Here is a 14875-nt window from a genome sequence, read left to right on the forward strand (position 1 = left end):
ACCAGAAGGTCTTAATCTGAAGAAGATTGCCAGCTGCAAATGGTACCGAGGGGCAGTTGAAGACAGAAACATTATTGTTACATATTACCTAGCTCCAGTTAGTGGTTCGGAAAAAGGACCTGCCCACACTGGCAGGGAGACTGGGAAGCCAGATTGCTCCCTTGACATCACAAATTTAAAGCCAGATGACTCTGGAACCTATTCATTGAAAACAGAAGGTCTTGGGGTTACCAACACAGGGGCTACAAACATCACCGTTTCAGGTATGATTAACATGCTCTCCAGTCATTCTTACTTCTTATGCACCCAAATCTATCTCCTCTGCTGTGGGGTGGAGAGGTCTTCCCCCTTGGTGGAGGGGCGGGGGGGGGGCAGGTTGTGGCTTGTGAATTTGTCCTAAACACAGTTCCTCTGCCCGAAGAATGAGGCCCTGCAAAATTATCCATTTTTCCATCAGAAAACTACCGTATTTTTCGCCCTATAGGACGCACTTTTCCCCCTCCAAAAATGAAGGGGAAATGTGTGTGCGTCCTATGGGGCGAATGCAGGCTTTCGCACCGACCCCTCTCACTCTCCAGGCTTCAGGAAACTATCCGCAAGCCTGGGGAGCCCGCGGGAGTTCCCGCAGGGCTCCCCAGGCTTGCGGATAGCAGCCTGCATCCCGAAGCCTGGGGCACGCTGCACAGCACGCCCCAGGCTTTGGTTCCCCGACCTGGTTTGGAGGCTGGCAGTGGGGAGAAGTGCATTTCTCCCTACCGCCAGCCCCACAAGCTTGGGGGAGAGCGGGGAGGCGGAGCGCCGCCATCCCGCTGTTCCCCGACCTGGTTTGGAGCCCCACAAGCTCGGGGAACAGATATCTGCAAGCCTGGGGAGACCGGTGCGACTTCCTGCCGGGCTCCCTAGGCTTGCGGATAGCAGCCTGTTCTGGTGGCTGGGGTCGGGGGAAGCTCGGGCTTCCCCCGCCCCAGCCCCGTGCCTGGGGGAGAAAATTTTTTTTCTTTATTTCCCCCCAAAAAAACTAGGTGCACCCTATGGGGCGAAAAATATGATATACCAGAATATGCAAGCCTTGCTACTGCCTTTTTAGCTGTTCAGTGGGGAAATGTTTGATGGTTTTTTTTGGGGGGGGGGAGTTATATACATTTAAAAGCATTTTTAAACCAATTAATATTTTAAAATCCCTAAACTCTGTTACTTGCAATAGTAGGAATGGGGGGGGGGGGATCCAATACAGTTCACATTTAAAAGCAGACCTTCCTAAGTCACAGTTTCCAAAACAATATGAGAAGACAGCCGCCCTTTGAAATTCACACTTACCTGAATTTTGCCGTTCTCCAGCCCAGTAATGTGTCCAAAAACACATACCCCAAGATAATATGTGCATAAGAATGCATATTTGTGATAATAACATACAAAAATGCATTATAATGTGTGTGTTAGGCAAAATCGGCAAGCAAGTTATGTACATTGGGAGAAATCACACTAAAATCCTGTTGATTTTTTTGAATTTTCATGGGGAATTTGTTATGATGGGGAAATGTATAAACTGAATAATAGAGAAATGAGAAACTTAAGAGAAACCAAAGTTGACAGATTTGCCCATTCCTCTGCACTGGTCACCCTAATATACTGTTATATTAGTTAACTCCCATAATATGCTCTCAATCTGGATTGCTAAAGAGACGTAAACCTGCACCATTTCCCCCTGTGCTATCAGTACATGCTCACAAGGGAAATCAAGTTCCTGATTGTTGTTAATGATTTATAGTGCAAAAATAGGAATTGGTAGTGACTCCAGATTAACCAAACTGGAGGGGAAAGAAGGGGTCCTCTGAATGTGGGATGTGAGCCAGACTTCCTGGATCTGTACCAGCTTGTTGGTATTGAAAAGAAGTTGATTCAATTTGGCTAACGTGCTGGAGGAAAAAAAGTAGTTCTCCATTTTGAGTGAATGGCACAGACAGGATTGCCAAGAAAAACTATGAACAGTGGTGTCTGGGTTATCAATAGAATAAGGTTGGCTGATATATATATTTGTAGGGTGGTACTCTCTGCCATCTTTCTGCATCTAGTCTTGCACAAAAGTGATTGGAGGGCTACCCCAAAGCGGTAGAGCATCTGCTTTGTAAGCAGAATGTCCCAGGTTCAGTCCCCAACATTTCCAGGTAGGGCTCAGGGGAGAATCCTGTCTGAGATTGTGTAGAGCAACTGCCTGCTGGTGTAGATAATAGTGAGCTAGATAGACTAAGGCAGTGTAAGGCTGTGTTCCTATAAGGGACAGTTCTTCCCCATTCTTTTGGACTGGGGGATATCCTGCCTTGTTACCTTGATGAAACTTTCCCGGGGGTGTCTTTATACAATGACGTTGGAGCAAATTAATCCACTGTTTTGCATGTGCTGTTCTAGTATGCAACAGGCTGCCGAGCTGCAGAAAGCGAGTGGAGCATCTGCACATTGAGTTAAGGCCACATGGAGGCCGATGTGCATGACCCAAGTGACATGATGAGAAGGGAGTTGGGTGAATACATGTTGCATTGCTGGTTACATTGCTGTCATGGCGTGGGTTTGTTCCATGTACACCTCGCTTGAACCAGAGAGTTTTCCAAAGTGCGAAAACTGGTGTGGCAAATGTGGTGCAAGTTACATCCGACTAAGGATGTGTTCACACTGCTTCTGTTTACAGTGCACTTGCACTGCATTTCCAGGGCTGGGTTTTTTAATCCCTGTTCACATTACGTCGGCCAAAATGCCCATGTTATCTTGTATTTTGTTATAAGATGCTACTGTTTGATGTGTTGTTTCTCAAACCAGCTTCACCCCAGTTGGAATCCTTAAGGTCTGGACACCTTTGCATAGGGTAGAGACATCCCCGCTTTGCCAATGCCCCCTGGTGTGTGTGTGCAAACAGAAACAAATCTGACATGAATGAAGATGTGCATATGTGAACAGCTTGCAGGGGTGAGGAGCAGGGAAATGCTTTAAGACAGCAGTATCTACCCAAAGTTCTACTTGAAAATGACCCTCTGAAATGAAAGGACCAAATTTAGTCATGTCATTTCAGTGGACCTACTCTGAGAATGACTAACATTGGGTGCAACCCATTGTCTTTAAAATGAGTAGAAGAAGCAAGTGTCCCGTGAGCAGAACTGTAGGAAATGGACAGACCTGACTCATGGGGTACAGTATACATTGCCTTATTGCAATGAGCAGGAGCTATATGCTTAAAAGAGTGCAGGAAAATCTATTGATGCATTGCACCCCATGTTAATTAGTTATACAGTGGGTTCCACTGGATTTTTCCTTGTTTTGCACCAAAATGCCTTTGCTTGCTCCTGAATGGCAGAGTTGGCATACCAATACCCCCAGGATGATTTAAATACAGTCTGATTTGACTTAGCAGAGGTGATTCCCCAAACCTGGTTGCCTGCGTGGGTTTTAATATTCTAGGGGTGCCCTGTGCAACGCTCCCTGCGGACCCTCTTGGCCCAGCACCCAGTGCGGGCGAAGCGTCATGCTCTCCTAAATTCGCCTCTGCCTGCATGTTCTCACATGTATGAATTGCTAGATTGTAGTCTGTATCACTGATGTGTGTTTGGATCACATTTGTTCATATGCTACAGTTATACCAGCTATATTCATCTGAGTGTTGCAACGCGTGCGGTCATATTCTGTTGGGTATTAAAGTTGAGTAGGTATGAATGGAATTCAGAATTCTAAAAAATCTGCATATTTGGCAGGGAGTTTTTCTGAAACACGAAATGAGATCATGGATTTGTAAAATCTAACTATTTTCCAAAGTTGCTGGGCATCTATTTATTTATTTATTTATTTATTTATTTATTTATTTCCACTAATATGCCAAAATGGTTGTCTGATCCAGCTCTCTGACAATAATCAGACTGTTGATATACATTATCTACAGGGTTGCTGGAAATGCACATGTGTGAACCAGCACTGAAATAGTATCAGATCAAACACTTGTACGGCGCTTGAATACTTGTAGTTGAATGTGGGAACTGAACACTCAATTACTTGTCAATTATAGATGTGTTGTCCATCCATCAGACTCTGTGGAAGCATCTCTGTTCTTTTCTGTTTTTGTTAATACATTTCCAAAGTGCTTATTTGCTAGGTATTTGTTTCTACCAATCTCCACCAAGCGTCAGTAGGAGAAAGAAACTGTTGTTAATGGTTCTCTGTTGGCAACCCTCTGGTTTCAAACCAGTGATATGATAGTTCCAACCTGCAGCTGATGTGAGCTGATGCTGGACATCCAATTCCAGGGTGCTATTAAGAATCAGAATGCAATTCATGATCTGGTGGTGTTATATTTTACCAGCATTTGGATTGCCATTTGGATTTTCCTGCCTTAGGTACCACCCGGCTTCTAAAATGGGGACAGTCTTTGGTTCCCTTTCTCATGCTTTCACATAGCTCAGCAATGATAACACTGTGTCTCTTCCATCTGTAGAACATCTCTCCAAGCCCAAGGTGCTTGTTTCCCCATCCCCTTTCCTAACTGAGTTCGAGACTGCCATTTTAACTTGCAACACCACGCCTAGCAATGTCAGTGTCGCCTGGTCCTGGGATGGATTGCCTCTCAGGGAGAGCTCTCAGATGCAGCTTTCCGATGCTAATCGGACTCTCACCATCCACGGCATAAACCGCAGCGATGCTGGGGAATATCGCTGTCAAGTGTCCAACCCAGCCTCCACTGAAATGAGTGATGCCATATACATTTCAGTGTTCTGTGAGTATCTGTCTCCAAGCGCCGTCCATTGGACCTGTCCCGGTCTCTGCTTCTTCTCTGTCCTGTGGTATCTTCTCCCGCCTCTACATCTCTTCAGGTGCTTTGGTTTCGAAAAAGTCTTATTTTATTTCTGATTCTTCAGATCTCTCCGGGTTTCTTCTAGGGAACTTCTTCATGATGCTTGGATAGAGAGTCAAGATATGGTGATTGTACTGTGCCAATGCAATGTGCAAATTTTGTTGTGGTATCCATGAAAACCTTGTCCCAACGGTTCAGTTCAGAAGTCCACCTCTGCTGCTGACTGACTCTAGCACCTTGGTCACCTTCCTTGTCTTCTCTGTTCCTCATTAGATTAAATTGTAGCTTACCCTCATCTTCTAACAGGAATGGTCCTGTTCATTATCTTTGCCAGTCTGCCATACCCTCTTCCAGAATACCCCATTTCATTCCCCGCCCTGTTTTCCATTTTTTCTTTCTTTTCCAACAAACAGCATTAGGTGGCTCAGTCCACATGGCTGTTTTTGCTGCTGTTTTTTTAAATAAAGATTTGTCATAGTTATGCAAACCTCAGAATTCCTCCAAGCACTTCCTCTCATTTTACCAGTGGCATATATAAAGTGTACAATAGGTGTGGTTGGGTTTTTTTTTTTTTTACAATGAGCGAAACAACCATAAAATAAATGCAGGTTAAAGTCCGAATTGGATTTCCACATGAAATCAAAGTTGACTTGTCCTTCTGGGAACAACACGTGGAAGGATAATATTAATAATATGGCCCAACGAGTCTGGATTACATTTTTGAGGAGAGGAAGCAACAGATCATTCCAAATAAAAGCATGAAACAGTCCCAAAAAGAAGCATGATGTCGTGGAACATAAGTTTTGTAGTAACTGAAAACAGTTAAATTTTTTAGTATTTAATTTAAATATATGTGTGTGTTTGTCATGTAGGGCAGGCACCATTTGTTGTGTCTCAAGCACCATACTGAGGGCCTTACACAGGAAGGAGTGAAGCCATTCAGAGCTAGGAAGAGAAATGGCCTGAGAATTTCGCTCAGATTCATCTTGGCTCTGCCTTAGTTTGAACATTTCGTGGGTCAAACTGGCATGTGGCTCTTCCAGGCAATTTATTCATGTTTCTCTTGCCTGAGGGAGATTATTTGTGGACATGGGAGGAGGCTGAGAATCTCTGAAATCTCGCTTTGAGGCCCACTTATAAAATCCCAGACGCCCACACCTTTGAGCAGAGAACACTGACAGACATGTTCTCTCCATGAAGATTAACGAACCAAGCTGCCAACATCTTTCTCTCTTTTTTTAATCTATTTCCTTCCCTTTTCTTGCCCACTTCAGATAATTCTGAAGCAACAAATAAATCAGGAGAGGGATGTGTGAGAATTTGCCCCAGAGTCTTGTCAGGTGTGAGGGAAAGCGGCTTGGCCCGGTCTCGGCTGCCACAGAAAGGCCTCTGCATGATTCCCCCCTCACACAGTTTTGTTTTTCTCTTCTCCTCCTCCGTTTCTCATTAACTTGACAACTGTTTTTATTTGCTGGCATCAGGCACAAGTTGCTGGCACTGCTCACTGTGGCTCCCTTGGGTAAAAGGGCACCCAGGCAAGCGAGGCGAGGCAGAACAGGGCGGCCTTTTGCAACCGAAAGGCATAAAGGCCTGCTCTGCTAGGGAGCTGAAAAAGGAGGTTTATAACAAGGCTCTTCTTGGAAAAAAAAGGGAATATAGCCACAGCTATGCCTTTTATCAAAGGAGGTGCGATTTTGAGGCTCAGAGTTAGCCCACCTTCGCCACACAACTCTCCCTTCTCCACCCCAATAATATAGTTTGCAGTAGTTCAAGGAGTTTAAAAGGTGTTCTTGGGGATAGATTTAAATGCAGAACAAAGCTTGCTACTTTTGGAGGCTGCACTGGCAAAATTGAGGCAGAATGAGCCAGATGTCAAAGAGTTCATTGTTGTGACTATAGTATAGTCCTGGCTATCTGGTCCCATCTTGGTAATTATTTCAGTTATTAGAAAGGCAGAGCTGGGGAAGCAGGCCCACAGTGCCTAACTGTCATTAAAGTTCCTTATTCTCCAAATAGTAAATTCAATTTCACCGACTATATAAAATGAGATTGCAAGACATGATTATTATTGTTTCAGCAGAATGGCTTCCCCTATTAGTCTACTGGAAAGGCAGATTAGCTGCTGTTCTTTGCTGTCTTAAGAAGCCTTCGCCGTAATACACAGACACAACGTGCATTTTTTAAAAAACTGAAGGCAAAATTTATTTTAAGTCTGCTCATGTACGCAACTCGGCCTTCAGAAACATCTGGATGAACTTTAGCCACAATTTCTTTAAATAATTTTGTAATTAAATTTTCAACAACAACAAAAAACAACAACAAATACAATAACAACCAAAAACAAAGAAAAATATGCACAAAAACAATATCAAAACCATAAAATGGGATTCTCCGAACCCCGTGATTTCCCTCCCACCCACCCACCCCCGGTTCCTTAAGTTTTCTTTTCAGCTGCATATCATTTCTACTCCAAATTATTATTTTTTACCTCAGATTTCCTGTACTATTTCTAAAATTACAAGTGTTTTTAAAATCCTGCCAATGTATTAACGAACTTTAGGCATAAATTCTAGTGTTTCTCTTTAGTTATGGACAGAGCACGCCAACTATGAACGATCCACAGAAGTTTTGTATGGGTGGCAGGACAGAAGGCCGGGGGCTCCAGACCATAGCTGTCAACTTTTCCCTTTTCTTGCAAAGAATCCTATTCAGAATAAGGGAATTTCCCTTAAAAAAAGGGAAACTTTGACAGCTATGCTCCAGACCCATTGGGGAAATCCTCTATGGAAACAGCGCACAGCCATCTCTGATCTGTAGGGCTAAATGATCTGGCTGCAGCCACTTTTCCTCCATTCCATATAAGTGAATAGAGCTGTGAATAGTCTGTTTCCTCCACTAGAAACCGGGTAAGGAGGATTCAATCAGGGAAACCCTTTGCAAAGGAAACACAATCTTTCTGTGCTGCATTTTTAATGCTTATTGTTTTGATCTTTTCACTTGCCGGCCTCCTTGGGAGAACTCGTTCATAAAGGCAGGATGATAAATAATTACAATGAAGGTATAAATAAGTAAAAAAAATGAAATGCCTCCACCACCCTGGTTGCATACAAGAAGGCTGAGGGCCAACTTTTTGCCAGGGGCAGCAAAATATTTCGAGCCATCCCTGTCAGGTGGACTTCCTCCTGTGCCACTTCCTGCAGCACATCCCAGAGAACATCTCTCAGAGGCTGCTAGTATGTGCAGCCATCGCTCCTGTGTTCTATTCTGTGTCCCTGCAGAATAGGAATCAGCCAGTTGAGCATTTTTATTGCGTCATCTAAATAAAGGTCATTCCAGTTCTCCCTAGAGACAGGTAGAATAGGAACAGTAGTGTCCGGAAATGGTGCCAGCTAGTACTGGCAGGTTGTCCTCCAAACAGGTGCTGTTTGTACAATTGATTTATTTCCTTCTTCCTAGTGCTGAGCCATGACAATGAATAGAAAGTTTGATCCTGGTCTCAGCCGTGGCTCAAACTAAACCCTGAGGGCACTTAGAATCATAGAATCATAGAACTGTTGGAAGGGACCCTGAGGATCATCTAGTCCAAACCCCCTGCAACGCAGGAATATGCAGCTGGTCCATACAGAGATCAAACCTGCAATCTTGGTGTTATCAGCACCATGGTCTAACCAACTGAGCTATCCAGGCACTTCTCTCAGTCCTGCTAATTTTCTCAGTCCTGCCCTCTGTCTACAGTTGAAAAGGAATTTTTATTATTTCCTTCCTGCCCTGTACCTGTCGGTACTATAAAGCTGCTTCTCATTTTCATTTCACTTCTGATTTGTATACCGCCTTTTTATATTAGTATACAACAAAGATGGCACACCTTATGGCAATCAGAGCCTATACAAAAATGTCATGATGAAACCTACTTTTAAAATAAACAACTTATATCAAATAAACTAATATTCAATCATCCATTAGAATATTAGAATCCATTAGAATATTAGTAGCACACAACGAAGTTAAATATCAGCAAATAATAATTAAACAGAAATTCACTCTTAACACTTATGATAAATAATTTCCAAACTATAATCAACAAAAATAGCAGCAAGTCACAGTGCATAAAATAACACAATACAAATTGTGTTTGCCAGTAAGTTGCGTTGTGGCCCATTTCAACAACAGTCTATAGTTCAACAAGATAAAGTTGCATGCTTTGAATACAGAAGTTTCTGGATTCTGTGCCTCGCACCTCAAGTGAAAGGTTATGGAAAATACCTTTGCCTGAGATCTTGGAGACCTATTACCAGTCGCATTCAATAGTATTGTGTTAGCTGGACAAATGGTCTCACTTAAATAGCTTCCCCTTGTATGTTACTGAGGCATTTCTCTTCCACAGCTAGCTGGAAATGGAATTAAAATAGATGATGCTTAATACTGTGCCATTTTGTATACAGCAATAGCTGTCCATATGGCCAGGATCCTTCTGTAGTGTCTACGCACAAAAGCATCCCATTTCAAGAAAGGCCCCCTTGAAAGCCTCAGTAATATTTTATTCACACCAGGCATCATGTTTAGGCTAGAATTACTTTTATAGCAAGCTCCTGCTCATACCAAGGGACGTGGGTGGCGCTGTGGGTTAAACCACAGAGCCTAGGACTTGCTGATCAGAAGGTCGGTGGTTCGAATCCCCGCGGCGGGGTGAGCTCCCGTTGCTCGGTCCCTGCTCGTGCCAACCTAGCAGTTCAAAAGCACGTCAAAGTGCAAGTAGATAAATAGCTACCGCTCTGGCGGGAAGGTAAACGGCATTTCCGTGCACTGCTCTGGTTCGCCAGAAGCGGCTTTGTCATGCTGACCACATGACCCGGAAGCTGTACGCTGGCTACCTCCGCTAGTAAAGCGAAATGAGTGCTGCAACCCGAGAGTTGTCCACGACTGGACCTGTCAGGGGTACCTTTACCTTTACCTTTACCTGCTCATACCACCATATGTCAGGTTCGAAGGCAACACAGAAATCCCTGGGACACAACAATTTCCCATAAAAGGTGAGGGAGCAAAGGATGGCAACTCCTAGGGAAGGGACTAGTGTGGATGCAACCTCAGTGTAATTCCAGAAGCTGCTGAGCAGGGCCCTATAGTAACTGTGCTGAAATTGACTGAAGTGGGGTCTTGGGATCTCATTTTGCAACCAGAAAGCAAAGGTGGAACAAAGGGGAAGGATGCGTACCAAGGTGACAATGACGAAAACCAGCAGCCTGCAGCTAAGACTCATCACTGTAGATCTGTATGGAGATACACCAAGCTTCTTGTCATAACATCTAGGGGTGAGATGCACAGGTCCCTAGGATGCCTGTGAAGGAGGAGCAAATAGACCCATGTGAAGAGATAAGTCCTAGCAAGGTTCTCTCTTAGCACTGTTCTGTTTACTTGTGTCTGTCACCTTTCCCTGGAACATCAGGGGGCTAAAAATTCCCTGTCTTTCTGGCTACATCTTGTTCTGGTGAAGGAATCTTTCATGTTGCGAAGGGATGGGAGGGAATCTCAGTCGCTTGCTGGAATAACAACATGGTAGCTTCATCTGTTTGCCTCAGTTGGACCTGAAACACCTGCGATCCAGCCAAATACAAGCGTTTACAATGAGCATTCTGACATCCAGCTCACCTGCACAGCTGTTGGAGAGCCTGCTATTGTCTATACTTGGTTTATCAATGGGACAGAACATTCTGTCGGATCCCAACTGCTCATCCGAGACATTTCTGTGGAGCAGTCTGGGACGTATCTCTGCAAGGCGGTGAATAAAGTGACTCGTGAGCAGAAAAACACCACCCTGGAAATTGAGGTGGTGGGTGAGTAGCTTGAGAATGGCTATCTGTTGCCACTATTGAAGGAACATCATCTGCTCCGACCTGTTTACTGATTACACCCTGCTGTCAATTTGGGTTGATGAAGGGTTCTCTTTATATCTGAATTTGGACCTCAAGCTCTTAGCTTGTTGTCTCTCATGCTGTGATCCCACTGTGCTTTCATCCAGTGGCTGACTCTGTTTTATTTTCTCTTGTTTTATTTTCATGTCCTTTCTTCCTTAGGGTGTGTCCAAGCCAGCATTCTTGATGCAATAGATTTTTCATCTCAGCTATGACCATTTGATTTGTTTTTATGGTTTTGGTTTTTTGTATGCTGTCAATCTTTTCCTTTGGGGTGCCAAAGTTTTCCTAGATGTCTTCCCACTTCCTCTGATACCAACAGGAAGCTTGCACATGCCACTAAGCCTCTATATTTCCTTTGTAAATGCAAAGCCAGTTTTTGTTTACAAGCTGGTTTTATTTTTTGTGTGGGGTCAGGATGGAATATGGTGCTGATTGTTACCCACAAAATCTCAGTTCTTTGTGAGATTTTACCTTCTGTCTTAAATCTTCTCTGGGAAGCAAATTATCAACTGATAGTACAACACTCCCCCAGCAATGATTTTTCCAGTGGTCTCTTCCTTTGTCTGTCTGGGCCTGGTGCCTGTTTCTCTTAATATTGGTTCTTTTCCAAATTGATCAAAACCCAGGGCTGTTGCACTACAAGAAACATGGAGCCCTTTTGCAACTTTTCTTTCTCAACAGGAGAGGTACGTAATGTGACAATTTCCGGCCCCTCTAATGCCAAAGAAAACGATAGTGTCACTTTGAACTGCAGTGCTGCTGGCACCAATGTTTCGTATTACTGGCTGAAGGGAAGCCAGCTGATTGAAGGAGGAGGTCATATCTCTTTAGACAACAACAACCAGAGGCTCATTCTCAACCCAGCCACCAGGAACGATTGAGGGCAACTACACCTGCTTTGGGAACAACAGCTTCTCTGAAAGTTCCAGTGAACCACATTGGCTGCAAATCTTCTGTAAGTCTAGACTGACTATGTGGGCAATGACAGGCAACTGGTGTCCCATAGTCCAAATCCAGCCACAGTCAATCATAGGTTGCCCCATCACATTCTACTTTCTGTAGCAGACAAAAGTGGCTTTTTTAGCTCTTATCACAGCTGGCTTCAGAAGGGAGTAGAAACTGCCAGAGTCTGTCCTATGCACACATTTGCTATAGCCACCCACTTTTCTGAGAGCAGTGTGGTTCTCCATTGTAGCTAATTGTGAGTATACTGGCTGCATGAAGTCAAGAAGAGTAAGAGATTTGACCCACACCTGGGACTTAAATATGAATTGGTCCACAGGTCAATCATATTGCTAACCCCTAATCCTATTGTTACTGTTGGAGGGTTTTTTCTATTCTCCATTTCATCCAAGGAAGCCCCCCCCCCCCGACACGCTTCAAGTGCACAAATTTCAAATACAAAATACAACTTCCTTATGGAGTTGAAAGGGTTATTTTAGGTAACCTTGTGTGTAGCATTCAGGGGAATTTGCCTGTTTGGGCTATCCCAACAAAAGACATAGAGAAAACTGAAATACTCATTGGTTTATAATACATCTGTCTTCTGATCAATAGGCTGATTGAAATATCATCTGCACCCTGATCAGGTTTCTGCTCCTTAATAGATTAATACCAAAGGAAAGCTCAAGAGCGGGTAGTGAGTGATTTACCCTGAAGTTCATACTCTTTGCATCTAAAAGAGTCATCTATTACCTAGAGCCAATTTTAATGATATACTGTATATCTTCCCAAATACCCTAGAGGTCATATATTCACTGATCATCCATTCCCAGGGTGGGGCATCCATTTTTCTCCAGGTCAGTAAGATTGCACAGGGACAGCAGGTTGCAAAAACAAAGGTTCCAAGGGCTCTGTGTTTTGGCATCAGTGTAGTGTGTAATAACATCTACACTACTTACTTACTTACACTTACTACTAGCACAGCCTGGCCCTTTCCAACATGTGGCTTTCCTATATTTGCTTCAGACGGGCCCGACAACCCTACAATCGACCCTCAGGACCCAGTTTATAGAGACCAATCCACCCTTAACCTCTCGTGTTCTGCCAAATCCAACCCACCTGCTAGTTATTCTTGGTATCATAATGAGAAACTTCTGGAAGCTCAGAATGAGTCCCAACTCCTGATCTCGCATCTTTCCCTAAATGATGCCGGCAAATATACTTGTAATGCCACCAATGATGTCACTGGCCTCTTCAGCCACACCAGCCTGGAGATCAGCGTCCTGGGTGAGTAGGTTGAATGGCCAGGCTGCATCCTAGGCAAACGTGTGCCTTCCTGTGGCTGATAAGACTGTCCTTGTAGTACCTGCTTCATCTGTACAATGGGGAATTGATTGCGCAAACTCTGTCTCGTGGCCATTTTGACTTCCAGGATGCATTCCTTGTATTCTGTCACCTCACTGTCCCTTTGCAGTATCCATGGCAATCACTCCAGTTCAGTTCCTGAAGTACCATGAAGTTTCTCTTCTTCAGGTCAAATCCAGTTCCTGGTCTTGGAGTCTCTCTGTCTCTTACCATATTTCTGGACTCACACTACTTTTTTCCTGTCAATGAAAACTCCCAGATAACACAAAAAATGTGCCTCTCTCATCTGCCTCTATCCATTGTTGCCACATTCCTCACTTTCCTCATGGTGTGTTGCACATTCCAAGTCACAAACTCTCAGTCAATGGACCATTTCTGTTCCTTGTATACAGTCAACAATTTCAGGGTTCCAAAGTTTTGCTAGATGTCTTCCCACTTCCTCTGGTATCAACTGGAAGGTTTCACCTATCACTAAGTCTTTATATTTCCTTTATAATAACAAAGCTGATTTTCATTTCACTGTCTTTTCAAGGTGGGGTTTTTTGGGGAGGTAGAATATGGCTCTGATGTTTGGCCACAAAATCTCAGTTCTTTGTGAAGTGCTATCTTCTGTCTTAAATGTTGTCGAGGAAGCAAACCGTCAACTGGTAGTACAACACACTCCCGGCATTGATTTTTCCAATGGTCTCTTCTTTGTCTGTCTGGGCCCAGTGGCAGTTACTCTTAATACTGGTTCTTTTCCAAATTGATCAAAATCAAGGGCTATCGTGCTACAAGAAACATGGAGCCCTTTTGCAACTTTTCTTTCTCAACAGGAGAGGTACGTAATGTGACCATTTCCGGCCTCTCTAATGCCAAAGAAAACGATAGTGTCACTTTGAACTGCAATTCTGCTGGCACCAATGTTTCGTATTACTGGCTGAAGGGAAGCCAGCTGATTGAAGGAGGAGGTCATATCTCTTTAGACAACAACAACCAGAGGCTCATTCTCAACCCAGTCACCAGGAACGATGAGGCCAACTACACCTGCTTTGGGAACAACAGCTTCTCTGAAAGTTCCAGTGAGCCACATTGGCTGCAAATCTTCTGTAAGTCTAGACTGACTGTGGGCAGTGGCAGGCAGCTGGGGTCCCATAGTGCAAACCGAGCTGCAGTCAGTCTTAGTTTTCACCATCACATTCTACTTTCTGTAGCAGACAGAAGTGGCTCTTTCAGCCCTTATCACAGCTGGCTTCAGGAGGCTGGAGAAACTGCCAGAGTCTGCCCTGAGCACATGTTTGCTATAGCCTCCCTCTTTTTCTAAGAACAGTGTGGCTCTCCATTGCAACTAGCTATGAGTATACTGGCTGCATGAAGTCAAGAAGAGTAAGAGATTTGACCCACACCTGGGACTCAACTATGAATTGGTCCGCAGGTCAATCGTATTGCTAACCCCTAATCCTGGTGTTATTATTAGACGGTTTTTTTCCTATGCTCCATTTCATCCAAGACAGGCCCCTCCCTCACTCCCCCGGACACTCTCCAAGCACACAAATAGAAATTTCAAATAAAAAATACAACTACCTTATGGAGTTGAAAGGGTTATTTTAGGTAACCTTGTGTGTAGCATTCAGGGGAATTTGCTCATTTTCCAAAGGCCAGAAAGATGTAACTGAAGCTTGAAAGTCTAGTGGCCAATAGGGAGGAATACTATAGAAGGGATCCGGTATTAGTTGCCTTGAGTCACCCAAATCTGCGAGGAACTTGGCTCACTGCCACACCCAGTTTTGACAATCCCAACAAAAGTTGTGGAGAAAACATAAAGAACTGTTTGGTTTTACTGCATCTG

At 43.9% G+C, this 14875-nt stretch overlaps 1 protein-coding gene across 1 annotated transcript in view; it reads left to right on the forward strand.

The window, feature by feature from the left end:
• The first annotated feature begins 3837 nt into the window (after nucleotides 1-3837).
• LOC307223396 (hemicentin-1-like) overlaps nucleotides 3838-14875 on the forward strand; it is a 46560-nt gene continuing 35522 nt past the window's right edge. Inside the window, exons 1-5 of the mRNA XM_079989366.1 lie at nucleotides 3838-4750; nucleotides 10405-10659; nucleotides 11422-11620; nucleotides 12662-12969; nucleotides 13863-14135. Of these exons, the coding sequence (XP_079845492.1) occupies nucleotides 4618-4750; nucleotides 10405-10659; nucleotides 11422-11620; nucleotides 12662-12969; nucleotides 13863-14135 (1168 nt within the window). The 5' untranslated portion in view covers nucleotides 3838-4617. The remainder of the gene's footprint in view (nucleotides 4751-10404; nucleotides 10660-11421; nucleotides 11621-12661; nucleotides 12970-13862; nucleotides 14136-14875) is intronic.

The sequence above is a fragment of the Podarcis cretensis genome, assembly GCF_951804945.1.
Source record: "Podarcis cretensis genome assembly, chromosome: 8".
Taxonomy (NCBI): Eukaryota; Metazoa; Chordata; class Lepidosauria; order Squamata; family Lacertidae; genus Podarcis; species Podarcis cretensis.